The sequence below is a fragment of the Grammomys surdaster genome, unplaced genomic scaffold (assembly GCF_004785775.1).
Source record: "Grammomys surdaster isolate TR1022 unplaced genomic scaffold, NIH_TR_1.0 220, whole genome shotgun sequence".
Lineage (NCBI taxonomy): Eukaryota > Metazoa > Chordata > Mammalia > Rodentia > Muridae > Grammomys > Grammomys surdaster.
This window is the reverse complement of record NW_021604665.1, coordinates 16,300,593-16,316,033: the sequence shown is the minus strand read 5'-3', so window position 1 is coordinate 16,316,033 and position 15,441 is coordinate 16,300,593. Positions and strand designations below refer to the sequence as shown.

At 44.2% G+C, this 15,441-nt stretch overlaps 1 protein-coding gene across 13 annotated transcripts in view; it reads right to left on the bottom strand.

The window, feature by feature from the left end:
• Itpr1 (inositol 1,4,5-trisphosphate receptor type 1) overlaps positions 1 to 15,441 on the bottom strand; it is a 325,637-nt gene that overhangs the window by 55,892 nt on the left and 254,304 nt on the right. For all 13 annotated transcript variants that reach the window (XM_028773069.1, XM_028773070.1, XM_028773072.1 and 10 more), the window contains 6 exons: positions 13,105 to 13,305; positions 11,543 to 11,653; positions 9,134 to 9,229; positions 6,109 to 6,231; positions 4,793 to 4,897; positions 1,291 to 1,483 (listed from right to left, as the gene is read on the bottom strand). In XM_028773069.1, coding sequence (XP_028628902.1) covers positions 1,291 to 1,483; positions 4,793 to 4,897; positions 6,109 to 6,231; positions 9,134 to 9,229; positions 11,543 to 11,653; positions 13,105 to 13,305 — 829 coding nt within the window. The remainder of the gene's footprint in view (positions 1 to 1,290; positions 1,484 to 4,792; positions 4,898 to 6,108; positions 6,232 to 9,133; positions 9,230 to 11,542; positions 11,654 to 13,104; positions 13,306 to 15,441) is intronic.

The window sequence follows — 15,441 nt, the reverse complement described above, 5'->3', positions numbered from 1 at the left end:
GTGAGAAGCAGTGTGTTCTATTTTAATTCTGCGTCTAGTGAGTACATCTCTCCCCTTCCTAAATACTTGGTTTGTTTAATTCACTTATTGTCTTTCCATTTTTTCTCTTAGTATATAGCTTTGGAGGCAATTAAAAATTTTTCAGATGACAAGTATTGCTGTCTTTAAACTTCCCTAAAACAAACACTGTTTTTCAGAAGCCAGGAAGACTGAAATAAGAGAAGGCATTAGTTATAGTTCACCAAAAATCTTAGAATGATCAGGTGGCCTCTCTGGAGAAAATGAGTCTTTACTGCTCACCAGTTCCCAGAGGATCTGAGGATGGGTGAGCTGCCTGACTGTGTTGACAGAAGCTGTGGGTAGTGGGGGTGGACTAGAGAGCGCTTCTCCCCCTCCTTGGTACTGAGGACCTGCCTCTACTCTGATTGCAAAAGTCTTGCCAAGTGTGAACCCAGGAGAGAAAGGGAAGTGAGGGGAAGGCAGGCCTGGCTCTGCTCAGACTGGCAAGGACCAAAGATAGCATGAGAGGTCCTCTCTCTTACCCTGGTCTCACTCTGCAAAAAGCCTGAAAGAGCTCAACTAGAGCCTGGCTTTGGAGTTTCGGATTAAAGTAAAAAAAAATAAAAATCCTGGCTCCCAACTCACACACAAATAAAGCATGATCCTTTAAAGTTGGTCACAACAGCTGCTGCCAAGCACACTGCTGGTGCTGAAGGGTCATATTAAAATCGCTAATGAAAACTGGGAGTCCAGAAGCCCTCTGGGGGAAGCTCTATAAATGTGTCTTAGACAAGTAATCTTCATTTGACTTGGCTGGCTTTGTCATGGGACCTGCCGGTGTGCCATGCTGCAGCTTATATGGCAAACAACTGTACTGCCTATAAAATGACTGGGAGTTCTGACCCTGAGCTCCTCCGTCAGAGGGAAAATAGAGAGTCTCAGGAACAGGTGTGCCAGTCTGCACTCTGAGCCCGAGGGAACCATCCTGTGCCGGAAAAGGCCTGGTCGTTTCTGTGTCTAATTAGTTTCCACAGGGAAACATCCAAACAAGCACTCCAAGCCATCCACGAACCCCCTAGGCCAATCAAATCAAATGCTGCACGAATGCAGCCCACTTAGAGCCCTTAGATTAGGCCTGGATATTGAGATACCAAACTTCTCTATATTCTCAGGGGGAAACCAACACCAACCGTTCCTGATTTGCTTGTTCTTGGAGGTACACACTCCCCAGGCCAGGTGTGAAGCCTCAGAGCTGTACATTCCCAAGCGTGTCCAGGCACTATGACTCACCTCGAAGTTTCTTCTGCCAGTTCATCTCGTTAAAGAGGTCCTCGGAGCGCAGGAAGAAGTCATTGATCTTGCTGCCTTGCTCATCCCTCTCTGTGGTGTAATATATCCGAAGTTTCGATTCCTTAGTCAGGAATTCACAGATGCTGGGCACGGGGAAGACAATCTGTTCCATTGTTCGGTCCAGTCTGACAATCTAGGGTTAAAATGGAGGGTAAGCTGTTATTCTCAGTCTTTTATGCAGACTCTTTTGCTTTGGTATTGGCAGTGAACTCGAGTTTCAGGGCTCAGGAGAATGTGAATCTGTCTGATCTGAAAGTCCTCAGCTGTGGGCATGTGTGTGTATTTGTGCATGCATACTCCAAACATAAAAGTTCTGTTAAGTCTGTAAGAATTTGTCTAACTTTACATTCCATTCATTTAAATATGATTAACCTCCCTCCCTTAATATCTTAATGCTTCTCCACTTTTAGGTACTGGTTTTAATGTTGTGACTGTAGCATGGAATATTTCTCTTTTTAAAAAATAATCACTAGAATCATAAAAGTATTATAATTACACTGTACATACTCCCAAGGTACTTTATAATGATTCTGTTTTGAGACTGTAGATAAAATAATGTACAACCCTGACTAGATATTGCTGAAGTGTTTGTCTGTACAAACAACTGATAAGCTTAAAGACAACCAGCACAACTTCACAAGCTGATAAGCGCAGCCAGGCTAAACCTCAGCAGCAATAGACACTGACACTGTAGAGTGTAAAAATTAGTTAATCAAAATGAACAGATGGGAAACTTATTTCTCATTTTCCTTTAGATATGATTGGCTTTCATCTGGAACAACTTATAGTGTTTCAGAACATTCAGCTGAGGCCAGTACTGTACAACGGAACTTTCTATGATGATGGGGCCATTCTTTGTATGTCCAAAAGGACAGCTATACTAGTCACAGAGGCCACCAAGCACTAGGCACATGCAGTTACTGTAAATGAGCAACAGAATAATTACTTGCATCTAATTTTGATTTAACAGGGACAGCTTGATGCTATCATGCTGGATAGGGCAATGTTGGGTTACAGTATAAGCCTCACCCACTACTCTCTTTCAGATAGCAAAACTGGGTTAACTTTGAATAGGAACTTTTAGAGCAGACCTTTGCTTTTCTACCACACTCTCAATGCCTTCTTACATCTTGTCATTATGTCTAGAATGTATGACATATAAACCAATATGCCCATTGCCTCTGGGAGGGCATCAGTGTTCCTTAAACCGGCTTTGTGGTGCTGCAGGGGTGGATAGCTGTAGGTCTCCTCCATTTCCTCCTTAGATGGGCTTCATCTCCAGAGTAGTCTGTTTCCAATTTTAGGACACTGTATTAAGTCACAGTTTCAAGGGCAGAGAGTTCTAAAAGGTCACAGGCTGCAGTACACCAGAGACTTAGCCTCTTGGCCTTTCTGCATTCTTTCCCTGAAGCTGAGGAGGTCAGGTGAAGCCCAGGTCTGACGCCCTTGACAGGAAGAGCTTGCTCCCTCTCTCAATACCTTTGTTCCCTGATGGGGCAAGAGAGGTGACTCAGGCCCGGCTGTAGTGGGAAACTCTGATGGAGGTCAGACAGGTCCTCACAGCTCTGACTCCTTAAGTACAGAGAAAAATGGTCTTTATACTAGGGCCTCCCGAATCTAGCTAGAGCTCAGGGTTTGGGGGGTTGGGGGTGGGTGGGTGGGTGAGCTCAGAATCACTCTGTTGTCAGAATGGTTTTGGTCCAAAGTCATCCTGGTTTAACTGGAAGCATAGTGTGTGGTTAATACCTAGAACATGCCTGGGACACAACCTCAAGGGCCTCTCACATATATTTGGTATGAAGTGGCCACCAGCTTCACACACTAGCATTAGGACCATCCCTTCTTTTACCCAAGCACAAAAGAGATGTGCAGCTGGCTTCAGGAGGAAAAGGAAGGGGAGAGGAAGACTTCTGGCAAGAATTGCGTTCTATGGCTGAAGGCTGAAGAGTCCAGAGTCTACTAGCAAAGCCCCAAGCAGCTATGACACAGTACCTCGGATCTGCACACATAGCCCTCAGGGGAATCAAAGGGAGGGTCCTGGCCAGCCCAGGGCCTGATTCCAAGGCTAGCAACAGTTTTTAAAATGTCCTTGTTTGGGCAGATTTATAGCAGTGGGAGTCAGGAGGACAGAATAGCATTTCTTCTCTATCCTTAGTAGTAAGAGACTTTGTTCATGCCTTTTATGTCAATCAGACTTCAGTCTCCTCCCAAACGGGCCAGAGAGTTGAACAGTACCTCCTGATTCTATTCATCTGTAACCTTCCACACTGCCAAGCTTGTCTCCTAACAGATGTGGAGAACAGAGCTGGCCTTTTGGCTAAGCTTCTGGCCAGGATCAATAAATCTAGACTATGTGTTCACATGCATTTGGCCTGGCTGACTGAGTTGGTCAAACAAAGCATTTCATCAGGATGGCCTGGAGAGCTGAGACAGCAGGTAAGAAGAGACTCCCAAGAGCCTCCATCCTAAATGTGTCATTCTGTCCACCAAATCCCTCTTCAGACATTATAATAAATTCATTAGCAAAACAAGGTACCATATCCTGACTACCCAGACCCTGGAGCCAGCCATGCTTCCGTTTAGATACTAAGAGATAGTGCAGGTGATATAAAGTATCAGGGGTCGGACAGCCTGGGATTCATACTCCAGCTGTGAGCCTGAGGGTGAGAGAAGCTAGCATCCTCACTGAGCCTTACTGAAGAGCTCCTCCATTTTCCAGGCAGAGATGATGCTACATAGTTCAGGAGGTCAGCGAGGCTTTTGTCCTGTTAAGATGCTTAGAGGACGGTAGGGTTCCCATGGGGGAAATGCTAGCAGTTCCACTGCTCTGAGGATAAAGTGCAGACTTCTTCTCAGGACAGAGTGTAAGCTTCGACAGCTCTGTGCTATTTCTTCTCCATAACGTGCGCATTTTCACCTTGACTCACTCCATTCCAGCAATGATGCCTTCTCCTGAGCACCTCTTACCTGGTCTTCCTTGTAGAGGTCAGGAAGGCTTCTCCCTCTGGGTACTGCCCGTTTCAGTCCTGTGTTCTTTCATTCTGTATCTGAATTCCTCCAGAACAGACCTCCTATAATCTACAGGTCCCTCTGCTAGACTTCATGTGTATATATGTTCATATGTGCACGTGGGTACTGGTGTACATATACAGAGAGAGGCCAGAGTCAACCTTGGTATCAATCAAGCTTTAGGAGCTTGCCAGAAGTTGCAATCAAATCTATATGGATCTGATCTCATGTGTCTCCCCTCTGCGAGTTAAGCAGTAATCATGATAGTTCTGATCAGCACTGGAAATCTAGTACCTAATGGGAGGACCTAGTAAACAGGAAGCACTTCAACATTTGTACTGCTCAGAACAGTTGAGGACACAGGGTACCATCGACAGCAGGGCCAGGCCTTGTTGCCAGAGTACTCCTTGGTCATGGCTTGACTGGTTTATACCTCAATTTGTGCTGTGTGCTTCGCATAGAACTCCAGGGCTTCATCACCATCCACCTGGCCTCCGGGCTTCAGCATGGTTTGAAGTTCCTTGTTATGCCGAGCCAACTAGAACACAAGCAAAGAGAAACTGGGTATCAAGGACTGTGAGAGCTTCTTTTAAACTCGAGGTTTCTTTCTTTCTCATGGATTTCAGGTTGGCCTTGATATAGCTGAGGATGACCTTAACCTTTTGATTCTCCTGCTTCTTCCTCAGGAATTCTGGTTTCGTAGATGTACACCACTGTGGCCAGGGCTTGTTGCAGGTTAGGTGAGCACTGTATCAACTGAGCCCCGCCCAGCTTTTCTAACTTAGTTTTAAAAAAATTGCAAAATGACCAGCAGTAAGCCAAAGGCCAAGGTACCTAAAGAGAGGCTTGCTCCCTTCTGCAAAGCTCTGCTTTGCACAGAGGCTATTTTGGGAGTCTGGCAGAACGGACAGCTCATGTCCATGCAGGATACTCCTTTTCTCTGATCTCTTAAGCTAGGAAGGAGGGACATAAAACTTTCTGTGCACCACATTAAGCTTCCTTTCTGGGGCTATTCAGAAACCCTTTCGGATGCTAGATGCCGAGTATGGAGGCGATGTGGAACAGGGGAATGGTTGCAATCATTCAGTATGTATGCAGGGGCAGGGAGCCTAGTAACTCAGGCCTCTTGTCTTCATTGTGTTATACCCAGGTCCTGTACCCAAGTCTAAAAGAGGCTAAGGAAAGGACACATCAATCTCTACTGGGCTACAGCTTTCCCATCCCCACCCAACACCTGAAGATACTAGTATATCCAAAGAAGCAACTTCAAAAACCCAGACACTCAGGACGAGATTATGAAATATGGCATGTTGGTGTCAGGAAGAAAGTATCACCCAGAAAGGCAAACAAAGGAAATTGTAAGGACAGGTTCCCACAGATCCCCAAATGTAATAATCAAGGAGGCTCTGGTTTATTTCTTTAGGTTGTTAAGAGATACTCATTAGTATTTATAAAATGCCCAAGACTCCTTTTCAGTGGCTCCAGACAAAGCATCCAGTATCACTGCTCTAGGGTAGATATGTGTACAGAGTGTGGGGATTTCCTAGTCCCCAATCTCCCATACTGGGAAAACGGCAGTGGCCTAGAACTCAGCCCCTTAAGGCAGGTGGCCAAACACACCTGCAAGCCATGCTCACATGGGTACAACCAGTGCTAGAAGAAAGCTGTCCAGGAAGAGTCAGTCTCAGGGTGCCTCCAGCTTAGCATGCTGGTGATGTGCAGAGGGGCAATAGAGAGAGAGGGCTCTACCTGGTGAGCGAGGATGTAGATGTTGTGGCCCACGTTCCTGGGGGAGGCAGCTCCATCCTCACCGTTCTCTCCATCCTCAAATTCCACTTCACCTTGCATGTAGGCCTTCTTGATCACTTCCACCTTTGGATAGGAACAAGAGAAGACATCTCCTGACTCAGGGCTGACCCCTGCACGGCTGGCATCTATAGCTTAGACAGCAGTCTCTACTCCTGGAAAGACACTGCTCACCAAGGATAGTCCATCCCATCAGGCTTGGGTGCAGCCCGGATTCCTTAGTTATAATGATCCTGGGAGTAAGCAGCACCTTCCCTCACAAGAGAAAGAAGTTCATTCACTCTACTTGGACCAATACATTCAATGGCTGACTCATATCCTTCTGCTCTAGAAGTCAATGGAGAAAAAAAAAATCCTAATGGGAACAAAGTGTTCTTGAGATATGATAGTTCATTGGCTAAATGGTTCACTACCATGCAAGCTGAAGACCTCAGTTTGAATCCTGGAACCCACAGTAGAAAGAGAGAGCCTGTGACTGATTTCTATATGTCCATAGCTGCCGCTGCCACCACCACCACTACGAACATGCACAGAGACATGCACTACCACTACCAGTACTACCCAGACTCTTGAAAATGGCAAAATGTGATTCATTCTCATTCTCATTCTCATTCCCCCCCCCCTCTCTCTCTCACACACACACACACACACACACACACACACACACACACACACCAAGTTTTCCTTAACCCAACCACTGCTCCCTTGGGGTGTTGGTGAGGGGGAGTGTTAGCTTTTGGGAAAGCAGTGCAATTACTTTCTGTTAAAATGTAATGCTAACAAATATTTTGAAGGTCTCAGAAATTCCTACTCCTTTATAGATGTGGAAATAAAGACATAAAAGAATGTTGCTAAGGTCGAAGTTAGTGAACTAAGATTTGAACTTAGCCACCACCCGTCACAGCTGCCTGGCTGACTCTGGACAGGGTCCTAGAGCCCTTACAACCTAGAGCACACTTCTTAGAGCACTGTACTACTGGCTGACTGTTCTTAATCACTTTGGTTCCCAGGGTGAAGAAGCTGGGGCTGCTTACATCTAAATCCCTCCTCTGGTACTCGGCAAAATGCCCTGCCAAGCTTTCCTAAATAAACATGTCATTCAGAATTTAATAATTCAAATGCGAAGAGTAAATATGTTCAGTTATACTGAGAATTAATCATTTCCTTGGATGATTCAGAAGGTACCTCAGCCTGGGGCACGTTCTTCATTGCCACTGGCCATTATCTGGGACCTTCTCTTTATTCAAGAGGAAGCATGTGGACAGCCACATATTCTGCGCTGACAGTGAGTCAGCTGCTGGATGTAACTTCAGGGATGAGACCCTCACTCTCTAAGCTTGTTTTCCAATTAATTCTAAAACCAAACCCAGAATATTATTATGCAGAGAACATACGTAGGTACATGCATGCACACATGTGCACATGCAGATATGTTCTGGATATTCAAACTTCCTGTTTGTCTTCTTAGAGCCTTGGCTGCTACAAGAAGACTTGGTCCTTTCTATGCTACAAAATAATGTTCTATAACCAAAGGGGGCAACCCAGGAGTTGGTGGTGCCATAGCAAGAGATCGTGGCACTTGTTCTACCAGGGACAGTCTTGAAGATACAGGGCATATTCTTGATTCATACAATCTGAAATGGGTTCTATGCAAGGGCCATTCTCACCCTACTAAATAATGACCCTTGGCTACCCCCAGTTACATAAGCTGTTATGTAAACTCACAGAGAATCCTGCCTCTGTGGAGAACTCACTCCCTGACCTCAGGGATCAAAGAACCACGCTGCTGTGAACTTTTATTTAAAGGATACATAAAGGGACTTTGGTCTGGCCTCTAGTGCACATCCAGGTCACCAGGAGGCAGAAATGCTTTAATGCCCTCATTTAAGTCTGTCAGTTACAGTTTATTTGCATGGGGCAAAGTCCAAATAGACGCAGCTCCTATCACCCATCCTTGAACACTGCTCCTTTCACAGCTCAAACCACCAACTCCCAGCATGGGGACTCACAGTCTGTCATAAATATCACTCTTCGAAAATAAACCAGGTCATGTTTCAAGGAAACAAAAAGCAAACACCAACATTCAAAATAGATTCTCCTGTTGTTTAGACGACCACACCAAGAACAGATGAGAACTTGTATGTCCTTAAAAGATGTGGCAGTAGGCTATGTATGCGTGGTGACACACACCAGTCATCCCAGTGTATGAAGGGATAATAAGGTAGGGTACAGCAAGCCATGATTTCAAACAATCAAGGCTGTCGGGATGGTGGTGCACACTCATAACCCCAATTCTTGGAGGTGGAGGTAAAGAACCTGGAATTCAAGGGTCCAGCTGCACAGCGAGTTTGAGGTCAGCCTGAACTCTATGGGACCATGTCTCAAACTTCTATTCCTACCACTGTTCTCTTGCAAAAACAAAACAAAACTGCACCAAATCAAGAGCCAGGAATGTGGCTTAGTGGAAGAATGCTTGTCTAATAATGAATACAGAGAGGAGAATGGGCCTCAGTTCACATGGGGCTATATGCCAGGCACCATGCTAAAAGTCTGATGTGACTCTTGTGTTCTAGACTTTAAAAATAACCCTTCAATGTAAGTAATATTACCTTCTCTTTTACAGATCTGGAAAGTGCAGCTCAGAGAGCTCAAAGAGCTACCTAAGGTGACACAGTCTAAAGAACAAGCTATGGACCTGAACTCAGACTCACTCACTACACACTGGTCTCCATGAATGAGCAAAAGGGGAGGGAGTCTTTCATATGTGGTCTGTGCTGATAGGTCAATGTGAAATACCTCATGACCATGTTATACTTCTCTATGCAGTCAAGGGCCTGGATTAAGATATCCTTGATGCTTCTGCTTTGAGGAATATTTTCAGAAACTCAAAGAAGTGGGTCCATTATTCTGTCCCACATTTTGCTCTGAGTTCCTTGGTGCTCCTGTCAAGGGGTAGGTAACAACTCACCAGCTCCTTGGGCCTCATGTTGTACAGGATTCTCTCTGCATTTTCACTATCGTGTCTGCTTTCCATGATGGCCAGGAGTAGCTTTGAAGCATTGTTCTAAATGGAGAGAACCAAGAGAAGAAATATGGAGGAGCAGCCAGGGCAGCTGCCTGGACACATGTGCCCAGCTGACTGGGTGTGCATCCTGGCTAGACAGACAGGTTCACCCCAGGGCCAATTGCATAGAGCATACCAGTTAGAGGGTATGCTCCTGGGATCCTTAGAAGCATATGGACAGAGTCTGATTTGAGTCCAAGAGGCCTGTATTTGTTAGGACATGCATTATATTTTTGCAGTCTTTGACAACCCCTGGAACCCCAAAACAAGGTGAGAGATTGTTCAGGAGCACACTTAAGACAGTGCCTGCAAGACTGGTCTGTTAGCTAGTAAACCACACAGCAGCTCTAGAAGTAACAGGCAGCTTATACAGGGGTTCTGGGGGGTGTGGTCTTTTCACTATATTTACATGGAAGAATATTTCATATAATCTATATATCTTCTTTGTTTACTTCATCTCTATATTATTTGTAAGACCTGGTATGGCATAAATGCTGTGTCAACACTCAGACTCTACTCTTTGGGGAGTAAGAATAAGGCAAAAGGCATATATAACATACACATATATTACATATATAATACATATTCCAGTATAGATACAATCTTGTTTTTCCTAAATATTTTGTTATTCAATATTGTTGGACAGAGATGACAGGCAATGAATGTAATCTCTCCCTGTCCTAAACTCCATCAACTTTCATGCCTCCTAATATCATGAGTACATATGCTATTAGTTAACCAAAGTGGCCCAAAGGAACACTTCACATCCAGCGAGGCATAACTTCCCATTATGTTAACAATATCCATGTGTCCACAACTGGCATTTTGTGGCTTAATAACCTTGGAGGCCCCTGCAATTCATATACGTCTTTGTATATAGGCCTCAAAAGTTTGTGTTTTCTTTCTAGGGGTTGGAAATCAAGACCAGTTTTCCTCCCCAGCTTTGGTCATAGAAGTTCAGTCCATTTACTGTGCTCTCCATCTTTCTAGCCTCAGATGGCTAAATTTATTTGAAAAGGCACTGAAATGCCAACTGGGAACACATGCACGTCTCAGTCTATTTCAGATACCCATCATGTACTTTCTGATAAATGGTAGCCATACGAGAGCTTGAATGATATTCAAGTATAAAGTATTTATCAGAAGGAAAAAAAGAGTGTTAAAAAATTCCATTTAAATCATATGTTCAAATCAACCGTGAGTTTGGACTCTCAGTTCTAAATACTAAAGGCAAAATAAAATTAACCATGCAGTTCCTGGAGAAGTCTGTGTTAACATCTTCGGAAGGTCTTGTCTTCTTCTGTTGCATTTCATGCAATAAATACAGATAAGCTTTTCAGCTGACCTTAGTAATTCAAGGCTATTTCCCGGTCATGATCAAGTCCTGACTGCTGCCTCTGGGTATAAGAGAGCACAAATCTCAACATGCCCTAACGTGGGAACAGTAGAAAAGGAAATGTGCTCAGAGATGCTAACAGGATGTTTCCAAACAGCATCCCACATCAGGGTGGGTTGCAAGGTCAATTCTTGAATTGGATTTTTTTTAAATCCTTGACAATTTCTGGAACACCACCCCCTCCCACTACACATGCACACATCCTAGAACAAGGGCAAGAGATTGGGACAACAGCACACAGACCCTCAGGAATGGTCTGTCAGCTAGTAAACCCCACAGAGGAAGTGCCTTAAAGTCATTATTTAACTCCATAAAGCTGTTCCACAGGGTGTTAAATGCTAGGGTTGCTCCTGGGTTGTCAGCTGTGGTCTCCCACTTGTGACAATTTAAAGAACTTATCAGAGGACTGGAGGCACATTCTTATTTTAAGCTAACGTTATCAGCCACCCTTCTGCACAGCCAATGACAGAACTGAAAAAGGTGTCCCTTAACCAAGTATAAATTGATTTTTTTTTTTTTGAGACACTGGAAGGGCTCAGTAGTACTGTTCTTCTGCTGGCTTCTTTCCCCAAGGGCAGTAAGATCAGAAACCACAGAGAAATGGCCTTTCTCTTCTCCTTCCAACCCCCAATAGATTTCAGAATTAAGGCTTTCTATTCTTTCTGAATTTGATTCTCAGTTTTGGTGATAGCTCAGGTCACTCTTGGTGACCTGAAAAGCTGGTACTCCCAAGGCCCTTCTTTGGAAAGAGTGAAGTTCTGCATTTTAGGTCAGAATGTACAATGTGGGTCATTTGATCAGTTAAACAGAATGTCTTTGGTATTCAGTTTCACAATACCAACTGTGTCACATGCTAGGCAAAGCATAAATTGGCTTTTCCCAAAGGCTGCCTCCTCTAGCTCTCGGTTTCCACTTGCCTTCAGTTCTAACACAAGGTCCATCCGCTTCTTTCCCAGAGGGTTGATATCATTGAGGATGAGGGCTGTGATGATATCGATGCCATTGGACTCATGGGTGGCGATGCAGTTCTGTGTAAACAGGCACACACACAGGCATTTACACAAATGCTGCCTATAAATCAGACGTCAAAGGCTAACAGGCTAAACTGCTATTTCAACACAATGCTTACCACTCCCAGTAATGTCGTTTGGGGAGAGTGCAATTTTCCGTGAGAAAGTGGTAAAAATAAAAGACAGATGAAGATCTCTAGTTTCAGAATTAACAGTAAACAGTAGGAAAGTCCCTGTACACCCTAACTGATAAATTGGCTGAGTCTAATCCAAATAGTGTCGTGCAATCGGCTTTGTTCTTATAGGAAAATATGGTGTGTGACTGATACCAGGATCTGAGCCCCCTCTCCCCTCTAAAATTGTGTTCCGTTCTCTCTACGCCACTCATCTTGTGAATTGGGTACTTCTGCTTAAGGCTTCAGCTTGGAGAGCAAGCTTTTGGATCAGTCTGTATGGTATCAAGATGGGACCACTTCCTTCAGTTAGGATCCTTGACTGCACAACAAGCTACCCTAGTCTGCTCCTTTCAATAGGCCTTGGTGTAGCATGAAACTAAACCTGATGTAGTGAGGAAACTTACATACATATCTCCAGAATCCGTGCATTTCTGTTTTTTTCTTATATCTAAACCTATACCATCTCCTTCCAGGAGAAGGAAGTGGATCTACCAAAAATGTCTTCACACTAAGAGTACTGTTGTCACAGATGGTAAATTGTCTACTTTAAACTGCTTTCCTTGGGGTGAAGGTCCCGCCTCCCCAACTAACTTCGCACCTCATACTTTCCCTGCCCATGGAGTACAGAACCAACCATTTCAAGCCTTCACCCCCTCCCCCCACGGCTCTCCAGCCAGGAAGGAACTACCATCTGGAGCTAAAAATCAAAGTCATTCTAGCCTTGAAGTGCAAACTCATTGAATCTTCCAGATGCCATGTGTGAGCAAGGATTCTGCTTAAGGAAAAAAAAAAAAGATACTGGGTTCTACTCCACAATGACACTTCTTGTGGGGTCGGGCAAGGCTAGCTGATCCCTCCTTTCCCAGAAGACCACATGTTAAATCTCAACTATAATTGTTCTCTTCTTGCTTCTATGCCCTTTTACAGGAAGCAGGTGCTTTCTACTTAGCTGAGTTTTGAGGAGTTTCAAGGAATTGCTTTTTTACCTTTTCTAGTATTTCGAATAGGTCACTATTCTCAGGTCCTACTTTCATTCCAACCTTCTTACTTACCCCTACAAGTCAGTTACAATTGGACATTTAAACCGAATCAAACTAGACTAAGCCAGGAAGACAAGGTCAACCTCGTGTATTCACTGGGTCAAGGTCAAGTTCTGGATTATGAAAAAGCAGAACAGAAACTTCGCCACTGCTGGAGAACGACGGGCAGGTGTTTCATGTCCTCGGGTTCTCTGTAAACCTTTCCAAATAATAAACATCTCAAGCTCTCATCCCAGAGTACAAACGGAATTACCTGGTTCTCATGGCAAGGCCCTTGACAGTACTCAGTCAGACTTTCCAGGGTTTGGTTGATAAGTGCTACATTCTTCTCGTTTATGTACAATCCGAGAAGACCAAGGCCTCCAGTTGTGCTCCCACAGATACAGTCCAGAAACTGCAGTGTCTCACACACCAAATTATAGTTGGTCTTATTATTTTGGCAACGAAGGAAATTCTGCAATGGGGCATGCAAGAACAAAGGTAAATTGAAGAGAAAAAAGGTCATCCATTCTGCTACTTTGATTGTCTCTAATAGGCTGGTGTCCTGGTATCAGGACTATGATTGGCTGCTATGAAGACAGGTGCAATATAGGCTGGAAGAGTCTTCCTGGCCCAGGGATTGTTGAGCAGTGGTCTTGCTCTATGGCTACAACACTAGCTTTTTCTCCAGTATGTCTATATGAAATTCAAGGAAGGAGCAATTCTCTTGAAAATCCATTTCAGGTTCTTTTGATATGAATTCTCATTTTTCCACATTTACTCCTTTAACAAAATTAATCTGGGTACAGATGTATATGTGGTGGGTCTATTTGTGTGTGTGCGTGTGTGTGTGCGTGCGTGTGTGAGTGCTTCTGGGTTTATGTGAACATGTATAAATACTTGCATGGAGGCCAGTAGTCAGTGTTAGGTATCTTACTTAATTGCCCTCCACTTTATTTATTGAGCAGTCTTTCACCGAACCTGGAATTCATCGACTTAGCTAGGCTGGCTGCACAGAGAGCACAGGAACCCTTGTGTGCTGGGTTTACAGCATGCACTGCTATGGCCAGCTTTTTACATGAGTGTCAGAGATCTGAACTCTGGTCTTCAGTTGCATAACAAGCACTTTACCAACGGATCCCTCTCCCCAACCTCTCTGCTTACTTCTTCCCTTACCCTTGCTTGTCATCTTCTTATTGGGTGGTTAGGGGGTCTATTGTGTGTGCTGAACCCAAGACTAGTACTAAGTACGGACATCACAAAGTGAGACGTTAGAGGCTGGCTTAAGGGCTGGGAGGTTAGCTCAGAGGAGAGAGCTTGCCTAGCACTCATGGGGTCCTTGGTTCCATCACTGGCACTGAAAAAAACTGCCTTACTTCACACACACACACACACACACACACACACAGAGAGAGAGAGAGAGAGAGAGAGAGAGAGAGAGAGAGAGAGAGAGAGAGAGAGAGAGAGTGTTTAGCTGTAGCTTATGATCATTTCCCTTACTAAAGTAAGGGGTGAGAATAGCTGTGTGTGTGTGTGTGTGTGCGCACGCACGCATTCATGCATATGTGCCTGACTGTATTCTCCAAGAAAAACAAAGCAAGATCCTTCCTCAGCAAGATAAAGAAAGCAACATCTAGGTAATCTTGTAAAGCTGGGTATTCTGATAAAGAGGCACTTGTCTGAGGGTCCTGTAATAAGACACAAATCAACTATAATATTATTTATCTTAGAGTTAGAAAGTAGGCAATGTTTACTGTAGAAACTGGGAAGTAAAAACAGTAACATCAACAGAAAGGTACAGTGGACAAGAGCTGTGATGTGATTCCACTTCTGTTCACATGAATGTACTGGACATTCATGATAGCACTGTTTACAGTAATGGGGAAATGGAAACAACCTAAATACCCACCAACTGGGGGTAGCTAAAAAAATACAATACACCCATAATATTTCACATTATCAATTCAAATCACTGAGTAGGTCCTGGCATGGCAATGTGGAAAGATATGTAAGTTATACTGTAGGTTACAAAAAAGTAGATTTATAAATCATACAGATTACTGTGCAATATATTTGTACCAAATGTTTCTAAACAGAGTAAGGAGAGAAACAGCTCTCTGTGGACAGAAGGGATGCAGCTCTTTTATTTAAATACTTCCTGTCATTAGAAAAGTTAGGAAGAGGATTTATTCATGCTTGCTGTGAGCAGCAGAAGCACCGTGAACGGGTTAAAAGCTGGTAAGTAGGCAGACTGCTAACTCATGAGGACACACACCTACATCCCTAGTTTAACCTCAGTCTTCTTCATTCAATAATAAGGGTCCAGGTTCTGGTAGAGTTCAGAGGAAGCACGGACTACTCAGGAGTCCTACCCTGTGGGCTTTCCTAAGGTAAGTGAGTAATTTTTCAGGGCTACAGGAAGGCAGAGACGGGTCTCATCCAGTTTCTCCCTTGATGTGAAAACCAAAGGAAGGTGCTACCTGTCTAAAGATCTGGCAGGGCCCTGAACACATAGGGTTAGAGGGCCCAGGCATTGAAAGGATCAGATGCTTAAGAGGCAAACTCATAGCATTCCTTCCAAGGCCCACCACAGTGATGTCACTCTTTCCAG